This window comes from Cydia strobilella, chromosome 8 (assembly GCF_947568885.1).
Source record: "Cydia strobilella chromosome 8, ilCydStro3.1, whole genome shotgun sequence".
Lineage (NCBI taxonomy): Eukaryota > Metazoa > Arthropoda > Insecta > Lepidoptera > Tortricidae > Cydia > Cydia strobilella.
The window spans coordinates 4,868,150-4,893,558 of NC_086048.1; the positions used below are offsets into that span (position 1 = coordinate 4,868,150).

At 39.8% G+C, this 25,409-nt stretch overlaps 1 protein-coding gene across 1 annotated transcript; it reads right to left on the reverse strand.

Moving 5' to 3' along the window:
* LOC134743492 (uncharacterized) lies at positions 1 to 23,527 on the reverse strand. The gene is made up of 8 exons (XM_063676941.1): positions 23,456 to 23,527; positions 23,063 to 23,349; positions 12,350 to 12,426; positions 3,110 to 8,741; positions 2,771 to 2,937; positions 2,284 to 2,495; positions 945 to 1,135; positions 1 to 322 (listed from the first exon to the last, which is right to left on the reverse strand). Exons 4-8 carry the CDS (start codon positions 8,720 to 8,722, stop codon positions 98 to 100), a joined length of 6,408 nt encoding a protein of 2,135 aa, XP_063533011.1. The 5' UTR covers positions 8,723 to 8,741; positions 12,350 to 12,426; positions 23,063 to 23,349; positions 23,456 to 23,527; the 3' UTR covers positions 1 to 97.
* Between the last annotated feature and the right edge of the window lie 1,882 nt (positions 23,528 to 25,409).

Sequence of the window (25,409 nt, forward strand, 5' to 3'; positions counted from 1 at the left end):
ACGCGTATTATACTACCAGTATGCATTTGAACTGTCGTCTTTTCTACACGATCTATGCTCATGTTACACACATGCACTTCTGCGAGCACTGATGGTGTCAGCTAACAAGGACAGTCTCGACCTTGAGCAGCTGTCGCAGCTTGTCGGTGACCCTGACGAGGGCCACCTTGCTCGCTCGCACGTTCACCTTCTCGCCCGCGCACAATAGCTGGTGGCACTGTGCCCGTTCAAGAAACTCCTGGGTTCTGATCTCGCGAAGCAGTTCCTTCGGCGATCCTGAGCCGCAGTGGATCTGTTTCAGCAGGCTGTCTTTTGATTTTATCTGTAAATAATATGATGCAAATGAGCAACTTTGAAATAGAAGCAATTAATTGCATAAAAACTGTAGAGAAAGAAGTTCTAAATGTAGGGAGCTAGTACTAACAATAGGTAGTTTCCTCAATTTTGAATATACATATTATTAGGATTGTATGATTAGAAGTATTGGTTTGACAACATGCAGATAGTTATTTTTACACAAGAACGGGTTACACGTTACACCAATACACTTGCTTTAATTTATTTTATCATTTTACATTTAATATATTGCCATGTATTGGTAAATTTGGAAGGGAAGCGCTGGTGGCCTAGCGGTAAGTGTGCGAATTGCAATCCGGAGGTCGCGGGTTCAAACGCCGGCTCGTACCAATGAGTTTTTCGGAAGTTATGTACAAAATATCATTTGATATTTACTAGTCTCTTTTCGGTGAAGGAAAACATCGTGAGGAAACCGGACTCACTTTCGTAAAAAACTAGTGCCTACTCCAGTTCTTGGGATTAGTTGCCAAGCGGACCCCAGGCTCCCATGAGCCGTGGCAAAGTGCCGGGCCAACGCGAGGAAGAAGAGGATTGATGGTAATCTGCATAGCCCATTACCTTATTATGGCATTTATTACCATACGCACCTGTAATAAGTTGGTGATGTCCTGTAGTAAGCACCACAGCCCGTCCGACTGCTGGCCAGGCGCGGGCCGTAGACTGTAGAACGGTGGCAACGGCGCCTCCGTGCATTGGATCTCGATGGTGGCGTCCGGGGGCGGTGGTGGCGTCGCGGGCGGCGGGGAGGCTAGCGCGTCGCACCCGAGCTCTTCCTTGTCTGCAGTAATAAAAAGATTTTAAATGGGACAATCTCGTATATACAAATCTCTATTATCTTATGACATTATTTAAGTATAAACGTTTGTCATATCTAACAAGCCGAGGATAATTGTTGGTCCCAAACGTCCCTATCTATGTTGTTGTTGTTGTGTTTGTTAGAAAGAGCTCAATATGCTAGTTTATTATGTTTGATAAGAGTATTTAGTGATAGTGATATCACTCGGTTGGCAGAAACTTTGCAATTACGAATCTAAACATGGCAAAAAGAATTACCCTACCCCATAGATAACTTCCCGCTCTTTACGAAACTAATTCATCACCATTAGACATGACCATGTTCTAGTACAAGAAGTGATAACTAACCGATGATACAACTATCATTCCAACTATCAACATAGCCCTGTACAGCCGTAGTACCCGGAGAAGCTTGATCGCCGGTCTTTGCCGGTCGGTGCGAGCTCATCAGTAGAGATGCGCAAAACGCTTAACTGAGTTGAAAAGATTGATTCATATCTTTCGCTCAGTAGATCTGTAGACTATATTGTTCACGAGTGAGTAGAGAGAGATGTCAACCAATTAGATACACACAGCCATAAGTGCGACCAAGATAGCGAATCATCCCGCCATGTTTTCCCGACACCCTAAGAATTCTTCCGAACCGTTCCGAAACATATTCGCATCATCTCACTCGCTCGTCACGCTCGACCGGCTTATTCGAATCATGAGTGGGAAAGATGAGTTACTGACCGAGTTAAATCATCAGTGAGTTGAAGAGTGAGCGAGTTCAATCAAAAGATATTCATTTAAATCACTCACTCGTGAACATGAACTCAGGTGTTTGCCCCGCATACGTTCTGAGCAGGGGGTCCGCTCCGTAAGAGAGCAGATGACCTCATCTGCTCTCTTACGGAGCGGACCCCCCCCCCCCGGTAGTACCTACTAACGATGGTAACTAACCGATGATAGCCGTCGGCGGCGGGGACACCCACGGCTCCGCGGCCGTGCCCTGAACGTCCGCGATATGAAGTCGCAGAAGCTTGGCCGCCGGTCCCTCCGCGAGCTCTTCAGGTGTTTGCCCCGCATACGTTCCGAGCAGGGGGTCCGCCCCGTAAGAGAGCAGATGAGGAAATAATGATGGTAACTAACCGATGATAGCCGTCGACGGCGGGAATACCCACGGCTCCGTGGCTGTGCCCTGAACGTCCGCGATATGAAGTCGCAGAAGCTTGGCCGCCGGTCCCTCCGCCAGCTCTTCAGGTGTTTGCCCCGCATACGTTCCGAGCAGGGGGTCCGCTCCGTAAGAAAGCAGCAGGCGGATTACTTCTATGCGGCTGTTCTCGCATGCCTCGTGTAAAGGTCTGGAAATAGAAATTGCAACTTTAAAGAGAAAAATTGACAATTTATGTGTACCCAAAAAAATACTTGTTGGCTTTTAAACGGAACGTTTATATTTAACAACTTCAACGATTACTGCGTCATCCAGGTAGCGGATCTAGGATTTTGTTTTGGAAGGGGCTTGACTTTGGGCTTGTCAAGTCAAGGCCAAAGGGTCAAGGTTTAGGGGTGACTAAACCACTCCCCTAAGATTGCTACCGTAACTGGCGTCAACAAAAATAATAATCATGTGCCTTACCTAATACCTCCCTGCGCAGCAGCGGAGACGTTGGCCCCGTATTGTAAGAGCAGCCTCGCGATCCGAACATGACCCTTCGCCGCAGCCACATGTAAGGGCGTGAAACCCGCGTTGTCTTTCGCGGTCGGCTCCGCCCCTATCTTCTCCAGACAGTACGCCACGCAATCCTGAAACGAAAAGATAAACATTCAGATATGGAACATATATTATCTTTCACAACTTTTAATGCCGTTGGATTGAATCATTTTGGAAGGAGCATTTCAGTTGAATATTGTTGTTTCTTGAATTTAATAATTCCTTCTTTTTTGCTTTTCATTTATTTTTATAACAAAAACTTACCGTATAACCCAATCTCGCTGCGCGGTGAAGATGTGATTCTCCGATGCTCTTGTTAATAAACCAGCCTTTGATCTCTTTCTGGATGTCGTGGACTGACTCAGGACTAGGCTTCGCCGCTAGCCGGCGCGCTTGTTTGATCGAATCGTCTCTTCGGATGATTTTCTTCTTCTTGCGGATGTAATCAAACCCAGAACTGAACTTTCTTCTTCCAAACAAACGTTTCAACCGCCTTTTAGTACTTCCTTCTGTTGTGCCCGGAGAACTACCCTCTTCTTTTGGGGCATCCTTATCATCCTTGTCATCTGGAGATGGACTTTTTTCTTTTTTGATCTTTGGAGTGGAAACATCTTTAATTCTCTTGTTTGCTAAAGATTTCATTAAATTGTTTCTTTTTTTCAAGCGCATCAGACGCCCTTTAGCATCGTTTCTTTTCAGTGACTTTGTACTCCTAAGTCCATCTCGTATAGAACTAGATCTGCGTTTCATTTTGTCCTTCATGATTTTCTTAGGCTTGATCTTCGCCTTAGTTTCCGGTTCTTTCTTAATTTCTACTGGTTTGTCTGCTTTAACCTCATCTTCTTCCTTGTCTCTACAGGAGGACGGTGGCGCTGATGCTGGCCTTTCGTCTCCAAAAACTTCTTTAATCGTTGCTCGTTGCTTAATAACTCTACTTTCTGTTCTTGTCCTAGACTTTAATACAACCGGGGCAAATTCTTCTGTAGCACCCATAAGGCCATCTGTGTTATTGATAAAGGCATTTCTAAATTGTGACACAGTTTCTTTCCTAAATGCACCCAAATAATAAATGTCTTCCATCAATTTATCTTTCTTTGCACTCAAAATTCCTTTCGTACCGCTTTTCATGAGACCTAAGCTAGGTGTCGGTAGTAATTCAGTCGGGTTGGTACTTTTTGGAATGATCTTAGGTGTATTATTGAGTTTGTCTTCTTTATCTTTCGATTTTTTCTTTTCATCTTTCTTACCATACTTTTCCATGAGGACATCTACTATAGAACTTCCCTTCTTTTTCATTTTCGTCGAGAACCCTGTAGAGGTGGAAGCTTCAGAATCAGAATGGAGTCTATTGTTATGAACAACTGAGCAACTAGAATTAGAATCGAGATCACTGTCTATGGTTGATTTATCAGGACGTCTGGCATACAAATCATCAGTTGCTGCAGAGGGGGCTGAAGACGGCGCCGGGGAAAGTGGAGCTGGGTCTAAGTCAGGCAAAGAAGTAGAACCCCTTGAAAATAACGTGTTTGCGCCTTTAACAAAAGGTCCACCGGAGCGTCCTCGAGGAATAGCAATAAGTCTGCTTGGCATGCGAAGTGAGCGCTTGTATCTATACAGCTCTTCTTCCCATCCTGGATGAAAATCGGAACCATCTCCAAAACCTGCTTTTCGAGCTGGAGTAGAACTAGCGCTACTGCTAACATTATTATCTTGTTTTTTCGTGGGAGACGATTTTACGGGAGTTTTATTATTAATAGGCGTTGTTTTGGAATCTTCTGTCTTAATAGTTTTACGTACTCTCAGCCTGCTAGCTACGGTTAGGTCTTCATCTTCACTCTCAGAGCTTGTATCATCCTTACGTTTATCATTTTTAGAGTTATCTGTAGATAACGATTTCCCTTTCAATCTTGATTTTTTTCTAATTAATTTGCCTTTAGTAGCTTTTTCGCCTTTGTCGTTTATGGTTGTATCATTTTTCTTTTTTGTAAATTTACTAACGTCTACATCACAGCATTCTAATTTAACATAAACTGACATATCTTTAAGGATAGCATATTTGAGGCGCTCATTACGTTCTTTTTCTTTTATCATCTTGCTTTTAATTAATGGTTCGTCATCGTCAGTAGACTCTGATTCCTCTTTTATGACGGGTTTTATTTGTTCTTTTTCTTTAGTAATGTGCTTCATAGGCGTAGTGCTTGTAGATGTGGATGATTCACTTTTATCTGACATTGATTTACGCTTTAAGGGCGATCTTGTGAATTTCTCAACATCTTTATATTTTTTGTTGTTCTTAGATTTATCACTCTTATCAATATCTTTTGTAACTGATGATTTTGATAAAATATCTTTTCTTGAATTTTGATTACCAATTGGTTCTTTTAAATTAGTTTGTTTTTCTATTCCGATACTATCTTTAATATCCGGTTTATTTATAGTAGGTTTTCTAATAGCTGGTACTTTGTTCGAGTCTGGTTTATTTTGGGTCAGAAGTTTAGGTATAGACGAATTGTCGATAGGGTGTTTTAGATAATTTATAGTTTCAGCCACTATTTGGTTTTCCATTTCATCAGCATCTATGGGCTCTTGTTTAATTACAATATTGGGAGTAGGTTCGCTAGGAGTTATTTCAGACGTTGCAATTGTAGTAGATTTTTCACCACTAGCTGGAGTTTCTTGTTCCATCGTTTCAGTGCGTTTCCTACGCGGCTTCTTTTTATGACATCCTGTTTTCAGTTGTTCCATAAAGTTATCACAAGCGCTTGCCCAATCTAAGTCATCTGGGGTATTATTTTCAGAAATACACTCGGTGTCTAAAAAGTTTTCAGTTTTAATTGATATCACTGCATCCTTTTCTATCTCCTCTATATTCATCGGCTCAGATTTTATATCTGGTATTAACGACGCGATTGGCTTTTCAGTTTTTATAACAGATTCCAACCTAAGATCTTCTCGTATTTGATTGAAAAGATGTTGTTTTTGTGATTTTGGAGTAGGCTTTAGATTTTCATGATTTCCTATTGGTACACCAAGTTTTATTTCAGGTTTCAAATGACCATCTTGAGATGGAGGCATAACTTTTAATTCTGCCTTCGTTCGTATCCTTGAAGCTACATCATTTTCTGGAGATTTACTCATTGGATCTAAATTAGTTGGATCCACTTTTTGATGAATTGATTCTTTTAACACTGAGTCTATGGCTTTAGGCATGTGTATTTGGTGTCCACTGGGTACATTTATTTTATTAGTGTTAGATTTGCCTAAATTACCATTTTTACCTACCAAGTCGATATCATTTTCCTTTGTCAAATCTGTTATTTCAACCTCAGAGTCATCTACATCATCTATGACTATAAGTTCTGGTATTGGCCTCGGTCTAGTGACTTCCGGATGCTTTGTTTCCAAACTATTTCTTAGTATACTTAAAACTCTTTTGTCAGCTGGTACTCCACTATGAGGATCTAATGGATGGGCGTGCATATCTCTATGGTTCGGAATTTTTTGTATAACCTGGCGGCTATTACTAGACGAATTTCTGTCTGGAGCATACTGTGGGTGGGCATACTCTCTTACATCTCTGCTGAGAACCTCGGGTGGATAGGGGTACCTATGGTTTACATGACGGTGTTCATGATAGACACTTGACGTGACCGGTCGCTTGTGATCACCCGGATAAGCCTCGTAACGTTTATGAGCACTGTAACTGTAGACAGGTTGGCTAGCTAGCTCATGTTGTTCCCGCGCCGTGCGACTAGACCGGTCCGATATCCGACTGTCGGCTGTCCAGGTCTCATACCTGACAATTTTCTCCGGAATGTTGCTAACAATGGGTCCCGCGGGCCGCTTCCTTTCCTCAATTACAAAGTGCCGGTCGTCGCGGATTCTACTCTCAAGATGACGTTCTTCAGGAATCGTTGTGGTGAGATCTATGCGAGGTATTGCGTATTCAGGTCGAGTAGCAATCGGAATACTATATTTAGTGCGATCATGATACCTTTGGTGACGGGGATCAGGCGGATAGGCTTCTACGATGGGCCGAGGTGCTTCATGTGTACCATTGTACCGTACCGGTGGATGGCCAGGAGCTAAGGCGGGGCTATGGTTATTGTTAGTTTCTCTGTATTGAGTAAAGTCAGGCGCAAAGTCGACTTTGTGAGACGCACCAAATGGTGGCACGTGTTGAGGAGGAACGTGTCGACTATTAGGCAATTGCCGCGGTTGCAACGGCAAGTTCTTATTTTCAAGCGACGCTGAGTCGGCAGCATCGTCTACGGTTGTAGAAGAATCTGCTGAATTTTTTACAGTTTTTACAGATAAATCTAAAGGAGACTCTTTTTTCTGTTTTGTTTGATTCATTTGATTGACCAACGACGTCACTGACACAGTCATACGTTGCTGTTGGCTCGGGAAGCCAGGTTTTGTTGCTGGTCGAGCACTAGATTGAACATGATTCGACGTGGGATATTCATACGAAGGTTTAGGTGCCGCTGAATGTCGGTGACCAGTCCTTGTCTGCTGGTGATTTTGAACTACGGGCACCGGCACCGTCGGTTGATAGCGCACGGAAGAAGTCGATGGACTCTGGTACAGGTAACTACTTCTTGCGTCTACCGTTCGGTTGCTGCTGGGATAATCTACAGGTCGTTGCGTCGGTAAACGCGCCGAGTCATGAGGGTGCGGTGCAGGTGCGCGATCTGGTGGCCTCGCGGCGTAGTGCGCACTCATAGCATCCATTGGGGGATGTTTATATTGGACTTGATAATGCTCTTTAAATACTTCTGTTCGCTGACTCGGCACGGCTTGTGCCGCGGTTTGTGTTTGTCGATACCCAGGATATGATTGTTGGGGATCGTATTTTCTTGGAGGAATAGTATGCTGCCGCTCGTAATGTGTTGGCGTCCGAGCAAAATGCGAAGATTCGTGACGCGGCAGCGTTGCGTAAACTTGTGGCGACCGTCTATCACCCGTTGTGAGTGTTTGCGGATGGTGTATGGGCGGTACGCGGTCGTTATGCGGATGCGGTGCGGGAGGCTGCGTGGCTGGCAGTGCGTAGCGTGTTGCCGGTGGACTATGTGTGGCCGTCTCCCGCAGCCGCGTCGTCGCATGCTGCGGCACCGCACTGGACAGCCTCGCATAGGTTTGCTGAGGACTGCTATGTCGTGGCGGCGCAGACGGTTGAGGCGACGCTACTAATGACCCGTGGGAACCTCTACTAGGGTCTGTCATGTTTGAATCATAGTGGTACCGCGAGTAACCTTCAGGTGGACGTGACGCGGTATAATGATCCGGAGGGCGGCCGGAAGCTAAATGCTCGACTGGTCGTGCCGTAGGTGTCTGCACGCGATGCAAAGGTGCGCGGTACTGTGCCGTGCTAGGCTCGGGATGCGGCTCGGGCGTCGGCTGCGGCTGCAGCGGGGCGGCCGAGGGGGGCCGCGCAGGGGACGGACAGGGCGCCGCCAGCGCGGGGGCGGGGGACGGCAGGGTGCGCTGCGGTGGCTTGCGAATAATGTGTGTCGGAGGTGAGAGCGCGTTCATCGGCTCCTCGTCGTCCTCGGGCTCGGGCAGCTCGCGCCGCTTCTCGGCCGCCTCGCGCATCACTGTGGCCTTATGTATTATGTGGGGCTCCGGCTCCAGGGGCTCGGAAGGTGGCCGCGGTGGTGCGGCGGTCGCGACAGGCGCAGGTGTCGAAGGCGGGGCGGCCGCGGCGGACGGCGGGCGCGAGGAAAGCGCGGGGGCGCCGGACTGGCCTGGAGCGCCCTCTTCGTGAGGCGGCGCGCCCGCGGGCCACACTGGCTGTCCGCTGCCTTCCGCCTGCGCTTGCTTGGGGAGACCCATGAAGTACTGGCGAGTCCCTTCCAGTACATTATTGATGTCCATCCTCCGGCTGGATCACCACCTAAAACGAAAGAGCTACTTTAATACACAATAAACTATCGTACCTACCTAATATGTAGAAGTAAATTGAAAACATCCATAAAAGGGGAGTAATTGTAAATGGCAGAGAAATCATTAATCGTTACGAGTCGTGAATGTCGAAGACAAGTTGCCGAAGGTGCGATGGGGTCGTTACCCGCGGGCTGCCCTTGAGCGTACTTCGCCCTCAAGCGTATATAATTATCGCGTATATGTTTTAATATACGCACACATGTAGCGCACAGAAACTTCCGTATGACTCGATATACTTATAGTTGTGAAAAAGTTTACTGACCTCCAAACGGTAGTGTTAATAAATAGCCGTATCCTTTTTGATACTTTATTCTCGTAATCGCAGAGTTGTGAACGTTTAGTATTTCACGGAACAGAAAAAAAAATCGTGCCAACTTTTCACAACAAAAATGTCTGCGGGTTCTCTGAGGGACGATCCATGATTATGTTTCCAACTGCGACCTAGTTAGTTAATAACTAATAGGTAAGTAGATATTAAGTTGAATGCAGTGAGTACCTAAATATACCTTACCTACCTATTCTTCTTATTAACGTACATATTTAAGCCCGCTTGCATTTACTTAATTTTTGCGCTATTACTTATTGTTTGCTATAATGTTAGTTTCTTTACGGGATATGTGTGTATTTTAGCAAAATAAGATACATAACCCCAGCAACATGACACCTATCCTATGTAAGTAACTTACAGTCAGTTTCAGTTAAGTGAGGCCATAATATTTTTATATACTTATGTAGTTATGTACATTGACCTTGTCAATATGCATACAACGTGTATTCCCTTCAATGAATGCACTTACATCGGTTCGCCGTAATATTTGCCCGCGCGCTGTACGCAACTAGACTAGAGCCTCACCGTTGTCATGGAGTCGCGCTTGTGCTGAACGAATCGATAGGACACCGGAAAGACTCCCGCCCGGACAACAAAGGCTTGTTTATACCTACGATTTGCATGTTTCTCATAAAGTAAATTACTTCTACCCTAAAACATTTTTTACCTATTAGCAAAGATAATATTTCAGTTTCAGTTTATTTGCCATAAAGTAACATAAGCATTACATGGTATGTCAATAACAAAATAATTTTAAACTAATTAGTATTTAATATATAGGATAGAGGGGTACTGTCATAGTAAATTTTGTAGTCACAGTAAATTTACTGCCATCTATCGACACACGATTAAAACTTAAAAATAAAAATATCAAGTGCAAGAATCAAATTTTCTTAATTTCCGAGGCACGTTTTTTCCTTAGACAGTGTTCATCTTATACGGAGTTACATACACGAGTTACGGTGTCTTTGCTATTAGTAAAAAATATTCTTTGTTAAAACTTGGAACAAATGACTCTGTAAGTCTATTGCTTTTTAATTTAAAAGTCACATACAGAACATTTGTTTCTTAATCATCCTATTACTTAATTCGTTTAATTTAATAAGTATTTGGGATGTTAATTAGGTTACCAGTTTTGAACTTGTTTTTGCTAAAACTTGTCGAACTATAAAAGGTTAAAATAATGTTTTTAAGTTTCAGTTTTAACCTTTTCATTCAACGAATCAAGACGACATAAGGACTGCGTAATCAACTATATATAGTAGTAGATAATTAATGTTTGTACTGTTATGTTGCTAATAACTCTATCTTGGTTGCTCGTCATCATTAATTAAAAAGAAAGCTTCACATTTTCATCATTGTTGTTCGATTTAGCATCGATCGATCAGTAACAATATTCAGCACGTCTCGCACGCGAGCTACCAGACGGTTGCGTGTAGGTATTCAAGATGCAATTATGCATGCACTGGCACGGCTTCCGTTATAAGGCTTAACCATTGGAAAACATACTTTTACCATAGAGTAATACTAGAGTGGTACTATCATAGTAAATTTTGTAACCCCAGTAAATTCACTGCCATCTGTCGACACACTTTAAAACTAAAAATGAAGATTTATAAAAATACGATAAAATGTATTTAAATATAGATAAATGATTTTTTTTATTTGCATTAATTATTTTTATGATATGATTGACCCATGTTCTTTCACTGATATGCGTTAAAATTGTTAAATAACAAACGAAACCGTCAACGCCATCTATTCGACTGTAGGCCAAAACTAGTAGCGCCCTCTGAACGAGAATCAAATTTTCTTTTACCAAGCACTTAAGCACCCCGCGCTTAGAGGAAACACTGTTATTAAAACTGCTACGAGATATGTATAAATATGAGTTGGTAACGTAAAACTACGGGAAAGCCAAAAAGTTAATGTTATTAGTAGTCTGTGTATTTATACGCGTTATGCTTTCTACCGTACCGTAGCTCGGGTAATAAACTCACTTTGATCCGTCCGATTAACGATAATTTAAACTTAAATTCTATTAAGTGGTCAGCATAACGACATTATTAATAACGTCTGGTTTGTTTTCCTTGATAGGTGAACCCGTCCGCAAAGTCTTTGTCGTTCGGCGAATTCGGCAATCGACTTAGAAGTCTAGACAGGGCGTATAAGGTGAACTGAATAATTTACACTGTCGCATTATTTGAGAGAGAAATCTAAAAGATACTTAAAGTTCAAAAACCAGTTAGTTGAACCTGACTTCTGTGAGTGACACAGGTAATATTAGTGTTCCGTTAGATCTACGTAACACTTATATTTGGATTACTGTATTCAAGGCCCATGAGATACCATAAGGTATGTGTAACAGCTGAATATGTGTCAGATTGCAAAAAAATAAATGAATAACGAATTCAATTTTGCGTCAGAACATTAGTAGCGCAGTATAAAATACTAAATAAGCTTTCATTAATACGTGTACCTATCGAAAAAGTCGGTCAAGCGGGAAGCCAGAAGGGAACAGGTTTAAATTTAGATGTCCAGTCACTTCGCATTCAGTTATACGTCAGTCTTATAAATATTTACTTATGGAGATCTGATGTAAACAATATACACGCACCGCGGCAGATAATTTAACATTGTTTCGTTTGTTTACTTCTGTACTTTCAGCAGGGGAACATATTCTAAACACTTTCACTCTGATTAAAATATTACATTGCCAATTTTTTGTGTTCCATACAAAACTTTGAAAGAAAAGAAAAGACATTTATTGTAAAAACCTTCTACAAACAGCGCCACTTCAGTTACAAAAAAGAACTTACTCACTAAACACTTAAAGCTAGGTACAATGGTAGTTATAGAAAAAGGAGTAAGGTAAGGGTTAAGGAATTACAACAAATTTTGTTCACGGAACACTTATGGGATCACTTTGGTCTTGCAAATCGGTTAAATGCGTTTGACGTGCGTAGGTAAGTATTTGAGATAAGTACGTCGAACATCCAAGACTCGAGGACAATATAAGTGTGTCATTACTTGTGATCATCATACAAATACTCTGCAATGGATTGGAGTTTAATATTTCGCGGCTTCCTCACATTCAGTTCTCGAAACATTATGGTAAAAATAGTAATAGGCCATTCCTACGTTCCTATTTTCGTTGTATTACTTTGTATTCCTACTGTATATTAGACTATTAATAAGTAAGTATATTATTTCATTGAATGAATACTTACCTTTGTCAACAGCTACCCTGCTTGATGCGAGTGCTCCTTTATCGCGTTCATGACTATGTATTTGCTTCCCATGCGATCTGAAACAAGGTAGAAAGATGGTGAATATTTGCTAAAACTACACTACTGTGATCAATTCTAGGCTTAACCATAGTATAATTAATTACTATACAGAGTAACTTAACATATCTCCTATCTATAAAAAGTTTTAGTCTCATAAGAAAATTGAAGGCGGGTTACCCGGTTGCACCCTAAAAGAGTTCGACAACCTTTCTAACACAATTAGCAGCCTATATATACTACATATATCTACAACCTACAACCGACCAAACAATCAAATTAGATATTCTCGTGTTTGTAATCTGTTTTGATGATTAGATGTAAACGTTGAGATCAGACTACCTACAACACGAAAATAGACTCCGAAAACTTATTCTAGACCTAACCTAACATCTGTTACGCAAATTTTAGATTTATATGATTTAAGTAGACAATGTAGACATTGACCCAATTCAAAGTGAGACCATGAAAACAAAGCGCTCGTTCAAATGTATTTTGATGAATAAGAAAGCAGAGAACGGCTCGGCTGAATAATTCCAATATGGAGGCGCGACTAGGGTTACCAGATGTCAGGAATTTTCTTGACATGCCGTTTTCCAGAAATGCGGTCGGAATACGAAAATGTCAGGAATTTTAATGAATTAACCGACGTTTTGATAATTACCTAAAATATATATTATAAAAAAATTAGGTACTTACATTAATCCAAAACAGATTTAAACAATGTAAAAAATAACAATGAGGTCAACTTAACTTTATCAATAACTTGGTTAGTATTAATTAACATATCTTAACTCAAGCATACATAGATATTAGATATCGCTTACGGATAGACCCCCGGGCCCCCGTCGTCACCTCACCGATATCGATATGAGCGTCAGGAAAAAGATTCGCAAATCAGGAATTTTGTCAGGAAATTCAAAATTTGTATCTGGTAACCCTAGGCGCGAATGTATGACACAATTTGAATCATTCTAAAAATAACATTGTTTATCTGATTTATCTCCGATAATTTTGTATGTCTTAGGATTATGGTCATCGCTCAAAGTGCATTTGGGCTATCGACCACGTCATATGTTTTGTGGAATTGTCAATTGCAAACTGTCGAAAACGCAATTCGGAATGCATTACGGTATAAAATTGAAGTAATCATACGATGGCCACTTTACTAGATTTGCGATGTCACGTGTTGCTAAAAACACATCGAATCGCACCCTAGTTCGTTGACTTCGATCTAATTTGATGACTGATGTGATGATGTCACCTTGTGTGTCACCTACATAAAATTCCACTCAGATAAAGTGTCAAACATCGACAAACAAAACAAGTGGCTGCAATTAAACAGTTGTTTTCTATATTCACTTAAATATAAATTTATAATATAATAAAATAACATGTCATTAATAATAATCATGATACCGGCTCATAATTTGCACAAAATAATACAGAGATAACGATGTTAACAATGGTAAATATTGTTGTTATTTGTAGGTAGGTAAATACCTAAACTTAAGTAAATTTAGTTAGTTTAAATATTAATTACTCAACAATCATATTATTGGTTTATTATCGTAGTTAGATATATAAAAAAAACAGAAACTTAACAAGTATATCGATCTTACACTATCCACACACGAAAATATTTTTTCACGCACACTAGTTCCTAATTGCGTTAGTGTGTTGCCGTGGCCACAGCTGTGCGGGGTCATTGCCCCGCGCCGCGAAACAAGGTGACTCGCGCGTCTGGTTTTTAGGCTATGTGTCCGCACTAGCGGTTGGCCGCTTAGGCGGTTCGTTTGAGCTGCCAGCCGCCTGACGCGGTTGTCATAGCGGCTGACCGCTATGGCGGCCAACCGTGATGAAACCGTGTTAAGCGGCTGGGCCGCTCGGCGTCTTGGATCCATTAAATTATTATTAGCTATTTTTTGCTTTACTATAAAAATGTATCTACATATTTTATTTTTAATTATTAATAAATTATTCTATATCTACATGCTAAATAATAAATAATGCTAAATAATAATATTGTCTTCGGTTACCGCGATAGTTACTCATGAAATAAAACTATGAAAACGGATTATATCTCGTATATTGAATTTATAATACATCCCGACGTTTCGAACCCTTTACAGCGTTCGTGGTATGTATTATAAATTCAATATACGCGATATAATCCGTTTTCATAGTTTTATTTTATGCTAAATAATATTGTACTGGACGGACACGTCGACTCATCAGCGGCTCGCCGCACAATGAGTCGTCAGTGCGTATAAACAAGATGGTGGCCAGCCATTCAACCGCCGCGGTTGAAATTTTGTGACTGTTGAGGGTCCCCGGCAAGCTCGGTTCTCCATACAAACGTAGTTACGCTCTCATTTTTAAACGAGTAGCTAGTTTGCTCTAAAACTTTGTACTTACAATAGGATAAGGTATATCTATGTCTGTAGTTAGTTTATGTAGCTTCAGATACCATAGTTTACCGTAGTTTAAAAATACAGTGATTTGAAATTTTTCATACAAAACTAGTTTTTGCTCTATTTCGTTTGTTTTATAAACTGCAGCTATACAAACTAATTACAGACCTAGATATACCTCATTTCATTGTATGTGCAAAGTTTCATTACAATCCAACACGTAGTTTTATAATGAGAACGAAACTCCGTTTGTATGGGAAGGTGAAATCCGGCCGAGCTTGCCGGGGACTCCGGTTGCATATTAAACTGGAAAAGCGGCTAGCCGCGCGGTTAGCCGCCCCCGCGGTTATCCGCTAGTGCGTTATGGCCCTTATTCTTCCTTCGATTCATCGTCTTTTATGACTGCGTTCGCGAATTTATCGTAATTATCATAAATGTTCCATACGTGTTAACTTGCTTTTAGTGTGTTTTACTTCACTACCTACTTATTTACCAATGTTTTTAACTCTTGTTCCGAATGATATTAGTTTTTACGATTTAAGCTATAACTAGTTTTTCCAATATCAGTCACTACAAAGTCAATATTCTGTGAGTAAAGACAAATAAAATAACAATTCTACAACATCGAAGACCATTTCATATTAAATCTTCCAAATGTTCCATGTATCACGTAAAACTCGTAAAAGGCATTGGGATCGCACTAATACAAATATGTATAATTATACCTAGTGCGATGCAACCAGGGTTGTCAATCAATGTAATTTCAACAAAATGTTAATGGTGGCCATTAATGTCAAAAAAAAAAACGAAATATGGACGAAGTAACATCACTACAAAGTCGCTTCCTGCTGTCTGGATGGATGCCTGTCCCTATGTATGCTTAGATCTTTAAACTTCGCAACGGATTTTGATGCTGTTTTTTTTTTAATAGATAGAGTGATTCAAGAGGATAGTTTATATGTATAATACATCAGCATTGCACCTGTGCGAAGCCGGGGCGGGTCGCCAGTATTGTATATTATAGAGATGAGCATCTTTTGCATCATTCAGGATGGGGCAGAAATGTTTTAGGTGACGTGCGCGTAACAGAGAAAGAATCTGACATTATTATTGAATATACAAAACCGATTGTTGTACATATATGACGCCTCGTCGATTTGGTATTTGTATAAAACATTAATAAAAGCATATAGTTAAAAGATTTACATCTTACCCAGAGTAAAGAGGTAAAGATTTACATAAATGACGTAAGAACCGAGGCATTTACCAACCATCTGTCTGCCAACCCTAGATGCAACTCGTCCTGAGTTTGGGGCAACACGAATAACAATACCCCTCGCTCGTTCAGACAACCATTACCATAAAAGAGGGTACATTAATTGTTTTCCTTCTAAATTGGTGCTAAAATGAGGGAAAGTTACAATAATAAGTCACACAAACCTATTAGACAGATCTTCCAAGTAATAGATCAACACAAATAATTAATGGATCAGTCTGGTGTCTTGTTTCAATAATTTAATTAATCGCATGGCGTATTACATTAAACATTTCAATTAAATATGTAGCTAAATCAAAAAATTATAAATTCACATTCAGGATATCGAGCCACGAGATTGCGTCAGGTGTTAATACAACAATACCTATACAACACAAATTCCTACTCTTTATTGCACACCTCAATAAAAGAAAACAGAGGTAAACAACAGGCGGTCTTATTGCTAAAAAGCTATCTCTTCCAGACAACCTTTGGGTAGCGAAATTTAAACAGATCAATAATAAAATTCTGTTTCACCAACCGATCTAGTTAAGATAATGTTTCTCTCAGTCCATGAGAGGTAGGTAGTTTGTGAACGGACTCCCGCTATGTAATTCTATTCGTAGATAGCGTCCATAAATAATTCAGTAAATGGGTCGTGACGTGATATCTTTATTCCTGTCATTGACAGACAAGACAGTCGAGATAAATCAAGAAAAATATACAAATAGAAGCATTTTTTGACTGTCATGAATGAGTAAATAAAAGAGAATTTTATTACTGCGTAGAACTTCCTGAGAAGTTACGATGTTTTAAGAGCCCGAGCTCGTAGGTGTGATGCGCCGGGGCGGCTGTGGCCCACATTTTGCGTTCCATATTGCCAACGCCATCTAATATTAGTTTTGTTTGTTGTTTGCGACCGACTTATCGCCGAACTGTTGTTTCAGTTAACGTTTACTTCCCGTTTATCGCTAATATAATCGGCACATTACATTTCTCTCTATGCGTTCTTGGAATACTATATACAATTGTATCAAGGGCATTAATGTAGTGGTGTTTCTATCCAAATCACGAAAAAGGAAGAGTATATAAGGAGTTTAATAAACAGTAAAGTTTATAAAATATGCCTAAGTTTAAATACTCATTAAGTAAATATTCCATCCACTTATGCAACCAAAGGGAAACGTAACGTAGGGGAAGGGATACATAGAAGAAACCTTCAGAAACCTTTTCTTTATCATGTTTATAATTATATCAGGATGCAAACACTACCAAAAGATACCTTCTCACGTATTTACAAAGCTAATTACAAAAGTTTCCAAGTTTCCTCATAAAACCCGCCGTATTCCCGAAAGTTTAAAAGATTATGTTTAATCCGACCAAAATCCGTGTGTATCACGACCGGAACTGTTTTGTTGCCAAATTCTGTGGTTCCGTACTCAGCCTTGTTCAACTGCAAGCGTTCCTCAGTCTTGAAGCCTTGAGCAGGTTATGAACATTTAAGACTCATCTGAGACCCGGTGCAGCTTGTAGTCTGCTTATGACCCAGTCTTAAGCTAACTCAACTGACGAACGTGGCAGCGTGACACTGACAATATCAAAAACATCTGTTAATGTCACTTGTCCTATACCCGTAATTTCGTTTGTAAAAATATAAGATTTTCTTCGATGTTTTCAGCGCTCAGTTTGAACATAGAAAAATTGGAATGTTGAATGTCGCAATTGGACTAATAACAACCGACTCTCCGTAATGGAAGGATGTTGATAGATTGAATTATTGCTGTTAGTTGAATCATAGGCCATAGCCCTATTTACTATGATGTTTGTTTAGGGCACTTAATCAAATCAAATGCAAGTTGTTATTTATCAGAACAGTTTCTTGTTGTGACCCCGTTACCATCTTCCATAGACAATATAGTAAATACCTTTCGCAATCATTTCGATTCGAATCCACGTTGAGCCTGCCTTTGTGTTCTCAATGCTCGTCCACATAATTTGCTTCAATAGGCTAATGGTTTGATCTTACTTGAATTGTGCGACCCAAATATGGTCTCCACTCCCATACGATTCAAGATACAGATACGAGACCAGAGCCCAACTTTGATCCTCTCTAAGGAACTATGTCACAGGCTCGTTAATTCTTCATCGACATGTTGCATTTTATTAATCTACACTAACGGAATCCCCTCTGTCGTCTGTCACTGTCGTTTTTCCCGTTTTACTAATGACATCCTGATGCACCAGTGCAGGTTACAGCAGCTGTTAGTATGCAAATAGAATGCGATGAAATACCTCCTCGATCTATTTAAAGACTTGTGACAACTAGAGTATATCCATTTGGAATCATTCCAACATTTACTTGAGAATACTCTTTTGTTTTATTATAAATACGAGCAGATGCAATTAAACTATCTGAGAATTCGTACTATCGATCTAACTGCGCATTTCAAACGTTGTATGCTTATAATTACCATTTATGATTTAATAGTTTAGGGTGTAAAGTTTATGAAGTATATGGTGGTTCATACCTATAACCTAATCTATTAAATATTGTAGATCAAAGTTCAATTTAAACACCTGGCCACTGGCTACGCACGAGAGGGATTGAGCTACAATTTCCCACGCACTATTACTTATCTGTATTTATTCTGAAAATCGCAAAAAAATCATTATTATTGCTAATGCGTTTCTCCAAAACCATAGTTGTGTTGCGCGAAGAGTTGAAACTCGTGTCGCATGCAACCGACCCGTTATCCTTCGTCAGCAGTTTCTGTGTCAGTGGGTCAATAGCTGCAGGCGTTGTGCAAATCGCGCGACGCCGGTGCTGGCCGTGTTTTGTATACATCTAACATATTTCCCATCATAACAACCATTACGGATGCAGGAAGGAAAATGGTGAAGGAAAAACCTTCCTAAAATGTTTTTGTTACGGAAAACTTTTTCGCCCGCGAAACTTAGGTTCTTGAGGCCATTGCATAGAAGCCGTTAGGTTTGTTAACAAAAGTTGTCTGTTATGGAAGTTGTTAAAGAGCGAAATCATTCCGCAGTTTGTGTTTTATTTTCTGAAACCGTAAAATCCGTCTGGGACTTAAAAACTTCATCGTCAAATCATTAGATTAGGTGAGTTCAACTAATTACGGAAAAATAAATACGAAACAAAATTCTATAAACAGTAAAAACCTACTAAGTGATCATGTTACAAACATTATAAGCGTCAGTAAAATCATATAATACACAATTTTGAAACTCTTAAGTGATGATAGTGATGAATGTGTGCAGTCGATGTAGACTGTAGACTACCTCCTCAAATACCTGTAGTCGCTGCAACTATCATCTGTAAAGATGCTGTGGCCAATGATGAAGTGATGATGTAACATCACAGACACAACTCGCGCTAATAGAGCGCTTTTATTACTTACATTGAAGACGTAACTGCAAGTGTAACTAGGTTGATGATCACATGCAACGCGTAACACAAGATACTGACGAATTTGTGCATGCGAAGTGGGTGAACCGGCAAAACACTCAGTTTGTAGGTCACCAGGCCAGTGTCACAGCCCGGCCGCTCTCTGGGCCGATATTTATGAATCGATACGATAAGTACGATAACTCATATATAATACTAATCAATCAAGAAACACCGTATCGTATCAATTCTTCTTAGAAATTCCAATTCGATTATGTACCTTACCTATTTCAAATATGTCTAATATTATACGATTATATTATTATATTATTATACGAAATAATATTATATTATACATATTATTATTATACGAAATGCTAACTAAAAAATCCTACCTGGAATTTAATCTTATCAAAATCAACGTGTCTTTCTACATCGTATCGGTTTTGACGACAAAAAATATGTGATTCATATGGCTTCGTCAACAAAACGGACCTGATCCCTGATTCTGAGAATTGATCGTTTGAATCTCAAACCGTCGTAACATTACTTCGTAATTCTAGCTCGGCAATATCTCACTTCAATAACTGTACGCACATAAATTCATACATATAATATAAGATAAGCTGCGTACTGTACTTTTATTTACAGTAATGAGTCGATTTAATGGCAATTTTAGATCGATAAATGTGCACCAATGTGCAGAGTAATGCGGAAATAGAGGTGAAAGTGGGGTGAAAGCGGCGCGCGCAACGTTTACCTAATCACTCCCCGGCGCGCGCGCGGCCTCGGCGTTACATCAGACCCACCACACTAATGTGAAAGTCAATGTTACATTCGATGATCCCACTTCTGATCATCATGACCGGCTTTACATTTCGCGAACTGCGAAGTTTCATGTACGTAAGTGGACGCACAATAAAATGTAGGAAGACGATGAGCCGGTACTGACGCCACTGAAGCTGTTGCCAATAACAAATACGTTAATGTACATAGCTTCACTAAAAGGTCAGAGCAAAGAGGTTGTTTATAAATAACTTTACTAGAGTTAGAAAGTTGCAAAAGTCACAGAACATTTGTAATATTTATCGGCGTTAAATCTATCAATTCACATGATTTGTAAGTACTTGTAATTGTGATTAGAGCGTGCTAAAGAAAGTGGTTCGTCTTTATCGTAACTGTTATAGAGATACCACCAGTATCTAAGTGGGTCGGTGCAGGCACATAACTGGCAACATCTAGCGCGAACTGCTATCTTGTGCGTTTGCTTTCTTTGTTTACAACACACAACACACACTAGTGCTAATGACTCAGTTTCACAACTTCTAGCAAGAGTAAATAAATCAAGAAGCTCCTTAATTTCGTTAATGTGGCAAGGTCCAAATTGTATTCGAATGACAATAATGATTACGTTTATCAACAAAATCCTTGACCTAAAAAGAAATAGATAATCGTACGGTACGACCCACATTCGGGAGAACTTTTATCAGCAATTGTAAACTAGAAATCTGTAGGTGCACATAAAAACGTCTTTGTTTAATATCTACAAATAGGTAATGCTATTATTTCGGTATTACAAATTAACTAACTACATGCCGATTTTCATAAACGTTTCAACTGTCTCAAGCTCTTGATTACTTATTGTTTGTCCCTATCCGTCATTTCGATATTTGTGTTAGATAGAAAGAGACAAAACTTAACACAGGTTTGATTTTTTTAATAAGGAAGTATATTCGCACAGTACAGAAACCTTTTATCTTTAAAAGTTGATGAAAGTACACATTGTAAGCTTGCAGCAACACTTGCACGTTCTCGTGAGAAAACGACGAATTCTTCGAAACTTGAATAACCAGCTTATTACATTCTCCGTTAGTTTGAAGCGTTCTTTGCATGTTTATTCTGTTAGGTTATAGGTATTTATATGGTTATACGAAGCGTTATATGCCGCTCTGTTTTATTATTTTTTCTTTCACATAATTGAGACATTTACAAACGCATTCAGAAATCTCGACATCCGCCATTCCCGGCAAATAATTTGAACAGGCAGTTTATTTCAATAAAAGTTTGATAGAGGCGCATAACGAGTGTCTTCCTCATAGCACCGCGGCGGACTGAGCTAGTAGGAAACGCAGCCGCTCGCGCCTTGACCCACTTCGTCTATACTTACATTACAAGCATACTTATTCGAGCTTTCGAAAGGCTAGACTGCGATCATCACGTATCTAATCTACTAGCAAAATCGGTGTAAAGTATTGCTTGGGATAATTGATCCGAGAAACACGAAACACTCCCAAATGCTTTTAATATTAGCGATACTTTATTTGTATATCTTCATCAAACCGTTAAACAATAGTAGCAATACCCTTTGCTCATAATGTGATTATTGATCTTCAATCTGAATCTTCATAACTTTGGGAACAAATCAAATTATTTTATTAAATATTTTTTGATTTGTGTTTTTAGGGTTCCGTGCCCAAAGGGTAAAAACGGGACCCTATTACTAAGACTCCTCTGTCTCTCCGTCTGTCACCTTTTCACAGATAATGTATTTCTGTTGCCGCTATAACAACAAAGACTAAAAACAGAATAAAATAAATATTTAAGTGGTGCTCCGATACAACAAACGTGATTTTTTTGCCGTTTTTTTGCGTAATGGTACGGAATCCTTCGTGCGCTAACCCGACTCGCACTTGGCCGGTTTTTCTAATAAATGAGGGAGCTTCAAATACCAAAAGATCTCATCACCTCGGGAGTTTTGTATCTTCCTGTTTTGTCTGTTCTGTTTTATTGAATTGTCTATAACTTTTTGGCGAAATGGCGATATTTTTCATCTTTCACTACGATCAACTTTAGATTGTCCAACAATCAATGTTACGATATTTAAAACGCACGCAAGTTGTCAACATTGTCACTGGCGATCTAAATTTAGTGAACTTGTACACGAGGTCGTCGCGCGCGTCAGTCGATCGCGAGAAGATGGCGCCCGTATACCAACAGCACCTTTGCAATTGTCTCATTACTCTAGTTAGCTTTGAAATCGGAATTAATTTCCATATGTACAATAAAGCTTTACAACCTTGCTGCTTCACAATGAGTGATTTAGTTTAGTAAATAGCCTCAAATAAAGCATTTTTGCCTGAGCGCGTGGGAATTCGCGGAATATTCACGCAACACATTTGATTGTGGTTCTGGATTCACAAGTTTTTGTTGCTTGTAGCTTCATTAGGGTACCTACATTTTTATCGGAAGTGTTAGCCCAACCAAACCTAGAATATGGTAATCTTCTTCTTTCTCAAATTAAAAGGAGTTAAAATATTTCTTCTTCTTTCTCAAATTAAAAGGATTTTGAAAATATTTTGTTGCCGTTATCGCAGGAGACAAGACGAAAAACGAGGCTATCATTTAGCCGTCGGAAGTGGTTTATTCTGAAGATTATGCTTTATAGGTCGCGGAAGACGAAACGCCGAAATCTTCTCATTTTTATTAAATACACTTATTCGACTAGATAATGTCCCAAATTTTAAACTCATAATAAGTCACAAATGATAGAGAAGCTAGTAAAATAATAATAAAATACTTACAGCGGCCATTGAGCTGCTAGAAGTCCAAGCAAACAGATAACAATCCAATAATGTACGAGTAATAACACTAATCACTTGTTCAAAGAGCATAACAATCGGGCATTAATTGCTCCGCACACTTCACTTTATTTACTAAACACAAATCCACTGCAAAGCCAAAATGTTGTCTGATGTTCCACACACAAATTCCACTTAGGTTTCTTCTATATTAGAAGAAAACGATTACATAAAACTTCACACACCGTATCTGAGTTCACACCCAGCCCAGTTCCAAGTAGGCAGAGTACCTGTAACAAGACAAAGCCGTAGTCGAGTTATATGATTTCTCATGTACATCTTCAAATTCACGATTATGTTCATGAATACTGTTAACGGAATGATAAACGTACGTACTTGGCTAACGTTAGTTTAAATTGAGGACAAAATAAACTGTGACGTAAAAAGTCCGTGGTATAATTTTAGAGACGTACAATCGGTCGGGCGGCCAGACACTGACTGACTGGATTGGACGGCACGGCTGTCGCTAGCGCAGTGGGGAGGCTTGGGGGGAGGGAGAGAGCAGGCTGAGAGGCAGACGGACGGGGGAGGACATATAGAGGGAGGGAGGGCCTCTGACCGACTGGTTGGTCGACCTATTGGCATCCACCAACACGGTAAAGCCGCGTTTACAGCAGGAAATAATTGCGTGACAATGCCGCACTAGCAAGAAGTCTTCGTGAGACCCAGACAAATAACTCGCATGCATAGATAACTTGAAGGAAGTAAGACCTTAAAGGAACACTATTAGCACATTCAGGACGTTAGATGTTGGACGGCTACAGTGTTGAGCGGTCATCCGAGAAACACGCAACCTTCAGGAGATTCTCATGGCCACGCGCTCGTCCGTAAAGGTCATCTCGCTGTTGCAGGGCTAGGCAATCAACTACCTAACTCTAGTAAAAATTGATCTACAACAACTTCAGGTAGTGCGATAATGCGAAAAATGCTATAAAATGTATTTTTAAACATGACAACAGGACATGTTTTTCTTGTTAATTTATTTTAAAGGTGACGTCTTAGTTATATATTTTATCTGGACTACTACTACTGGTCTAAACTGACACTTTTCATTTTTAAATCCATACCCTAAACTGGAGGAAGGATGGGAAATGATAAAACCGTCTACAAAATCGTATTAAAATCCGTGGTTTAATTTAATTCCCATTATAATCGTTATTGTCATCTCACACTTTATTCGTCAGATAATGCTCGGTCCAACTTCCTACTTAAATATAGCTGCTATGTCACGTACTCGTATTATAAGTATGTTAACCTTGACGTATTACGTTAGTGTCCATATCTATGTCAACTATGTATATAGCTTAGTTCTTCTTCATGCTTTTTGATATCATGTAGATAATTACTATCATATTTGTAAGGATCGTCAGTATCACAAATAATATACCCCTTAACCGAGGATTGATGACCGGTCTGGCCTAGTGGGTAGCTGGGTAGTGGACCTTGCCTGCGAAGCCGATGGTCCTGGGTTCGAATACCGGTAACGGCATTTATTTGTGTGATGAACACAGATATTTGTTCATGAGTCATGGTTGTTTTCTATGTATATAAGTATGTATTTATCTATATAATTATGTTTATTTATCGTCGCCTAGTACCTATAGTACAAGCTATGCTTAGTTTGGGGTTAGGTCGATCTGTGTAAGATGTCACCAATATTTATTTATTTTATTTATTTACTCGTAGTTAAAGTATCTTGACTTTTATTGACTAATATTTTAAATTAGTGTAGTAAATGACACGGTAGGTAGTTCACAAAATATCTTTGACTATTTTGAGAATAGGCACAGTAAGCCGGTTTTCTAATTTAGATACAACAGACTGATAAATGCTGATAATGACAAAGTAATTTCAATAACTACCTTACCTTGGTATCGAAACAAAGTATTCGAGAATACTAATTACTTCGTGCCTGTAATTTGAATTTACGTGTTAACAGTCCGACAGGACGTGTTAACAATCTGCAGTTTGATGAACTCGTAACCTCGAAATTAGACAAATTTACAAATGTAAAGACGCTTAAAATAAAGTTCACTAGGTAAACAAAAATTACGATACAATAAACTGAACTCGCTAAGGAAAATCATCAACATAAATTCAAGTCGTTGTTATAAACATGGTTGCCCGTTCACTATTCGAGCGTGTAAGTTGGCGAGATAACCATATATACTTACGATAACTTCGAGGGGGTAACGCACTTGTTGGTTTTTTGTTCCCTACGCCGAGTCATCGGCTTGCCTGCCATTCCTTTTTTTACGCAGTCGAGTGTCGTGTCGCCGCTAGCAAACCT